Source organism: Petaurus breviceps, unplaced genomic scaffold, assembly GCF_028583685.1.
Source record: "Petaurus breviceps papuanus isolate PSGF00001 unplaced genomic scaffold, PetGlider_PUasm1.0 208, whole genome shotgun sequence".
NCBI lineage: Eukaryota > Metazoa > Chordata > Mammalia > Diprotodontia > Petauridae > Petaurus > Petaurus breviceps.
This window is the reverse complement of record NW_027185852.1, coordinates 26,946,694-26,952,457: the sequence shown is the minus strand read 5'-3', so window position 1 is coordinate 26,952,457 and position 5,764 is coordinate 26,946,694. Positions and strand designations below refer to the sequence as shown.

Genomic DNA, 5,764 nt, shown 5'->3' with positions numbered 1-5,764 from the left:
AAGCTTCCCAGTAGCAGCTTTCAGGGAAGCATTTGTGGGAGGGGTGCAGGAAGGGAGCTTCATGCTAGGGAACCCCGTTTAAAAGTCAACAAAGCTGCAGTAGCCAGCATCCTTTGCTTAAGAAATTAACAATTCATAGCAACATATGCAACTTTAAAAAGCTCTGGAAGGAAAGGGGAGAGTTTGATCCATTGGCCTACTGGATAGTTAATGTGAGAGACGTACCCCATCCTTGTCTCTCTTACCCCACTAAGGTAACCAGGTCAGCTGAGCTGCAGCTCAGGTAGACCTGCAGCAGCAGCTGGAGCCATTAGCCCTAAGAAGGGTATCAGCCTCTCTCTGACTCTGTTCAGGTCTGTAGGAAGGAGAGAATAGCAGGGAAAGCCAGAACTTCTGGGTTCTGCTTTGGGCCTACCCATTGTCTCGTGGCTACAGAGCTGTACCTTCTGGAAAGAGGGAAAGCCAGAGAGTTCGGTGAGATGTCTGTATGCAGCTCTGGGAATTGTGGGTCATCTTGCTACAGAAAATTATCATTTGAATTCTATTGGCTTAGCAGCAAATGGGCTCCAGCTCTGCATTCAATTTATTATCAGTGAAAGGAAAAGTCAGGGGTAAACTTCCAACATATTTGTCCAAACGTAGGCCATAATTTGGCTCATATAAAACCTGAGTGTGACCTGTAATCCCATTATTTTTCAGTGTATGCTTATATGGTATATATATATATATATATATATATATATATATATATATATATATATATATATATATATATGTACATATATATGTCTCTATAATAAGTGTATATGTATGTAAGTACATACACACATACATACATGTATGTAACTACACACATACATACATGTATGTAACTACATACACACATACATACACACACCCCTTTCTTGGGTCAGGTAGGTAACCTGTCTTCTTGGTTGGCCAATATTTGGATCCATATAGATATGTGTGTGTGTCCTTTCCCCACCCCTCCAATTCTCCCCTTTCTTTCCAGGCTACTTATCATTTCAGAAATCCTCATGTGGGACATGAAGGAAAGGCTTCTCTTCAGACCCTCCTTTGCGGCACTCTTGCCTTTGTTGGCTCTGAAGGGTGACCCTTCTCCCAAGCCCTGCAAGCATCTCCTGGGTCTTTATGAAGACTGGGAGTGGTCTTTGTGATTGAAAGAGCTCTTCTTCTCTCCCTTGAGGGCCAAGTGGGAACCTGGCTGGGCCCGAACATGTGAGTACTTGAAGGGAGGTGATCGTTCCTTCCTGCAAAGGGGAACAAATTAGAGAGAAAAGCATGATCCAATGATTGAGGACACCTTGCTGGGCCTGCAACCAGACCTCTGGATCTGCTACTGGGAAAGTGGGCGGCAAGTGGGGCTGCAATCACAGATTTCTAACTGGGAAGGGGTCTGATCTGGAAGAGACCTTAGAACACAGGTGGTCGGTGCCAAGAGGGGGTTCATTATGGTCAAGGGCACAACCATCAGTCACCAGGCCCCAAGCCCATGTGTCACCCTCCCTTCCTCACTTGCATTCACCCCAGACATTCAATGTTGTTGGGTCTTCTCATTCACACCTCCATAGCATCTCTCTATTTCCCCCCTCTCTTCTAAGGCTGCCACCACCCTGATATGAGTCCTTATCCTCAACTTTTCACACCTTAACTAGTGAAATAACCTGGTGTCTGGCCTCCCTCCTCACTCCAGTCCATCTACCCTGCACTTAACTGCTACACTGATCTTCTGAAAGAGTAGATTTGATCATGCCACACCCCTGGCTCAATAAAATCCACATAGTAAACATTTCATTGATGTTTAATGAATAACTGAGTTAGAAAATAGAATACAGAATGCCAAATTTGGTAGGGACCCTAAATCACAGAACATGAAATGTTCAATACATTGAAATATCCATAGATCTTTCTGTCTTCTTATGCTGACATGGGCTGGAAAAATGACTCAGTGACTTTTTCTTAGATTTCCCCAGGCAGGACAAGAACCTGTGATTGGGCTCTAGTAAGAGAAGAGATTCAAGGGAATAGAAACTCATTGCACCTAATCTAGAACCCAAGGGCGGGGCACATTACTCTTTCATCACCCTCTTTCTTTATAAAGAGAAGGTAGGACAGACTACAGAAGAGAAATACACAATTAATGGTCACAATTGTGAATGTGAATGGAATGAACTCAACCATAAAATGGAAGATAGCAGACTGGGTGAGAAAATAGAATCCAACAATATATTGTTTTCAAGAAACATGCTTGAAACATAAAGATTTACACAGAGTTAAAACAAGAAGCTGAAGCAAAATCCATCATGCCTCAACTGAAGGAACTATTTAGAACAACTCTGACCATTTTAATGAACAACAATTCCAGAGGTCCAGCAATAAAGCATGCTGATCACCTCCTGGCAGAAAGGTGAGGGCACAGAATGAGGTAACATATTTTTATGCATGGCCAATGAAAGAGTTTGTTTTGCTTAACTATCTATTGCGTGTGTATTAGAGGAGTTTGTTTTCTTTTTTTTCCAGTGGGGGAGGTGGGAAGAAGAAAAAGTGAATACTTGTTAACTGACAAAAAAGTAAAATACAAGTTACATTAAAATTGTGTTACAGTCCCTGATGCTCAGAATGAGCTATAAGGCTAGTCTGGGAAGTTAAGGACAGCAAAAAGATGTTGAGGTTTAAAAAAAAATCTAGATTGGGGGAGGGAGGAAAGGAGGATCAAAGGAAGAGGCAAGACCTTTAGAGAGGATGGGATGGTGACAACGGGAAGAAGGAAATGCTATTTGGTTTTTGCCTCTTGTTTTCTTGGTCAAGGAGTGAACAACAAAAACGAAGAACAAAAATAGTGACAGGAGGATATGCAAGCCAAGGAAGGAGATGGCGAGAAGGACCCAGATGCCCTTCAAGTCATCTGGTCCAGATGAGGGACGTGGCTGGGTTCTAAAACAATAAGCAGATAGGAAATAGCACGGGTACTTCAAGACCGGAGAAAGGAAACTTCTTCAGAAATGGGAAGAAGACAGTGCCTGCAGACAACGGACCAGTGAGCTTGGCTGTGGCTCTTGGGAAAACAGCTGGTAAACCTTGGGAAAGGAAGGGGTGATTGCAAACAGCCGACAGGGCTTCCTCAAGAACAGGCCGTCCCAGACTGGCCTCACTTCCTTCTGGGGCAGGATTACTGAGCTCCCTATGAATGGAATGCTAGAGACAGTCTATCTCAGTTTAAACAAAGTTTTTATAAGGTATCTCATACTCTTCTTGTGGAGTGGAAGTTCCCTAAGGACAGGGCCCGTTTGTTCCGTTTTTGTGTTTGTATCTCCGGGGCTTAGCAGAGTTGGTTGACTGTCTTGTTTGGGCTAATCAACTGTACTATTCGATGACTCAGAACTAGTTGGAAGGCTGGTGGACTCAGGATGGTTGAACTCAAAGGGTAGATCTTAGTAATTCAGCCTCATTGTGGCAGGAGGTCCCTGGGGCTCTATGCTTGGCCCTGGGCTGCTTGACATTTTAAAAATAAGATCCTAGAACTCATGCTCATCAAATCTGAATTTGGGTTGGAGTCTCAACTCTGATTCTTCCTAGGTTTATGGTTTTGTGTGGTATTGTATTGTATTGTATTATATTATATTGTATTGTATTGTATTGTATTAAAACTCTGGGCCTGAATTTCTTAATTTGAAAAATGAGGATGATATGAATATGTGCTTCCTACCCAGCAGTGATCGATTCAGAGCTGGACATAACCCTAAAGGTCACTCCATTTTCCACATGAAAAGCCTGAGGCCAGTTTCTAATTCCAGATGCCTTTTCTTGGCCCTGGCCCAGGCACTGGTGAAGACGACCTATGCCTCTTGACATGGGTGGGGTGGGGTAGTGGTTACTCTTCTCCTTGCCTTCTGGCCCAGCTCAGGCAGTTCTAAGGAGCTGTCGCTCCCCTGGCCCTCCCTAGCTCCCCAGATGGGCCAGGCACAGGGGCTGCCACTGATATCTCATAATTATCAAGAGAAATGGGGGGGGGGGGTTAGGTGGCGCAGTGAATAGAGCACCGGCCCTGGAGTCAGGAGGACCTGAGTTCAAGTCCGGCCTCAGACACTTAACATAAAAACCAACCATGTGACCTTGGGCAAGTCACTTAATCCCAATTACCCTCTAAAAAGCAAAATAAAACCCCCAAATTAAGAAAGAAATGGGAAAACAGCAGCAGCAGTGATGAATTCCTAGACACAACACAACTTTTCTTTAAAAAGCTGAAGTGCTCCTTGTCCTAGCATTTGCTGCTTGGGGGAGGGGGCAGAGGCCCAGCAGAAGCCATGGGCTGGACCAGGCTCCATTTCCCTGCTGGTACCAAGGATGGGCTTGGGGAAGGAGCAGGGGATTCTGTCAGCCTCCAGAGGCAGAAGTGGGGGTGGGATCTGAGGCATAATCATAGTCACAGGAAGCCATGGAGTTCTACTCCCTCACTGCACAGGTGAAGAAACTGAAGCCAGGGAGGGTAAAAGCAAGGACACGGGAGGACTATGGATCTGGAGCTGGAAAGGTCCTTAGCAGTCATTTTACAGATGAGGAAACTGAGGCTGTTCTATGTTGCTCCAGGTCACACAAGGTGTCAGCAAAAGAGGCGAGAACCTTGGTTTTCTGAGCCCAGCAGCATTCTGGGCTGCCTCCTATTTCCATGGTTCTAACATTTTTTCCAAAGCCCTCTCTTCCCAAGAGCCCAGAGAGCAGGGCAAGGGTTCCCATGTTAAAATGTTCCCATCTCAATCATCATGGTTATAATGGCCATTATCATCATGACCGCTGACACAGCCCTTTAAGGACTGTGAGCTCCCTGAGGGCAGGTCCTCCCTCTTCTGCCTTCCTTGGAGTCCTCAGCACTTAGCACAGGACCTAGCCCACAGGAAGGGTTAAGGCTTGTTGTGCTGGCCATACCCAGGCCGATGCCAGGGGTCAGAGAAGACCATGCAGGCCCCCTCTCTATGTGCTCCCTTACCTGAGCCTGGGCATGGGAAAGGACACTTTCTCCATGATGGGGTTCAGGCGATAGTAATCCATGAATGTCCGAGCCACGTTCCGCCCCAACTTCATGTCTGAGTGTTCTCTTGTTAAGGAGCCTTTTAGAAAAAGAGATTTCAAAGGAAAGCAAAGCCATGGGCAGGGTCGTGGCTGCCCAGGCTCTGCTGAGCATGGACAGACTCAGGCCCAGCAGCCCATGACCAAAGGAGGTACCTGTGGCCTGAGCTACTGAGACAATCACAGAACCTGAGAGCTCATTGATTTTTAATCCAAATCTTCTGTGGCATCTCTGACTCATGGTCATCCAGCCTGAGCTCGAAGACCTCCAAGAAGGAAGTCCACTCTACCTGGGAACACATCTAACGTGCAGGAAATTCCTCCTGGCATCAAAGCTAAGTTAGTCTATTTTCAGCTTCCTCTCTAACCCCTCCCTGCCACCCCCATGGCTCTGGTCCAGTCCTCTGGAGCCAAGCAGGACAAGGCTCTATGTCATATATATGACAATCCTTCAAATACTAGAAGGCACCCTGAGCCTTCTCTTCTAAACAGTCCCAATTCCTTGAATCTGCATATGTCAGGAAGGCTCAAGACTCTTTCCCATCTTGGCTGTTCTCCTTGGGCCATTCTCTAGCTTACCAACATCGTTCCTAAAACATGGCACCCACAACAGGACTCCAGTCCTCCAGATGAGGCCTGACCAGGGCCGGGGTCACCTCACCTGAGACATTGTGACTCC

General features: G+C 46.0%; 1 protein-coding gene across 1 annotated transcript in view; it reads right to left on the bottom strand.

Annotated features, from left to right (window-relative positions):
• Positions 1-1,148: 1,148 nt before the first annotated feature.
• The window catches only part of LOC138165203 (cytosolic carboxypeptidase 6-like), an 826,089-nt gene continuing 821,473 nt past the window's right edge, over positions 1,149-5,764 (bottom strand). Inside the window, exons 11-12 of the mRNA XM_069093324.1 lie at positions 5,006-5,102; positions 1,149-1,271 (exon numbers count right to left, since the gene is read on the bottom strand). Coding sequence (XP_068949425.1) covers positions 1,151-1,271; positions 5,006-5,102 — 218 coding nt within the window. The 3' untranslated portion in view covers positions 1,149-1,150. The remainder of the gene's footprint in view (positions 1,272-5,005; positions 5,103-5,764) is intronic.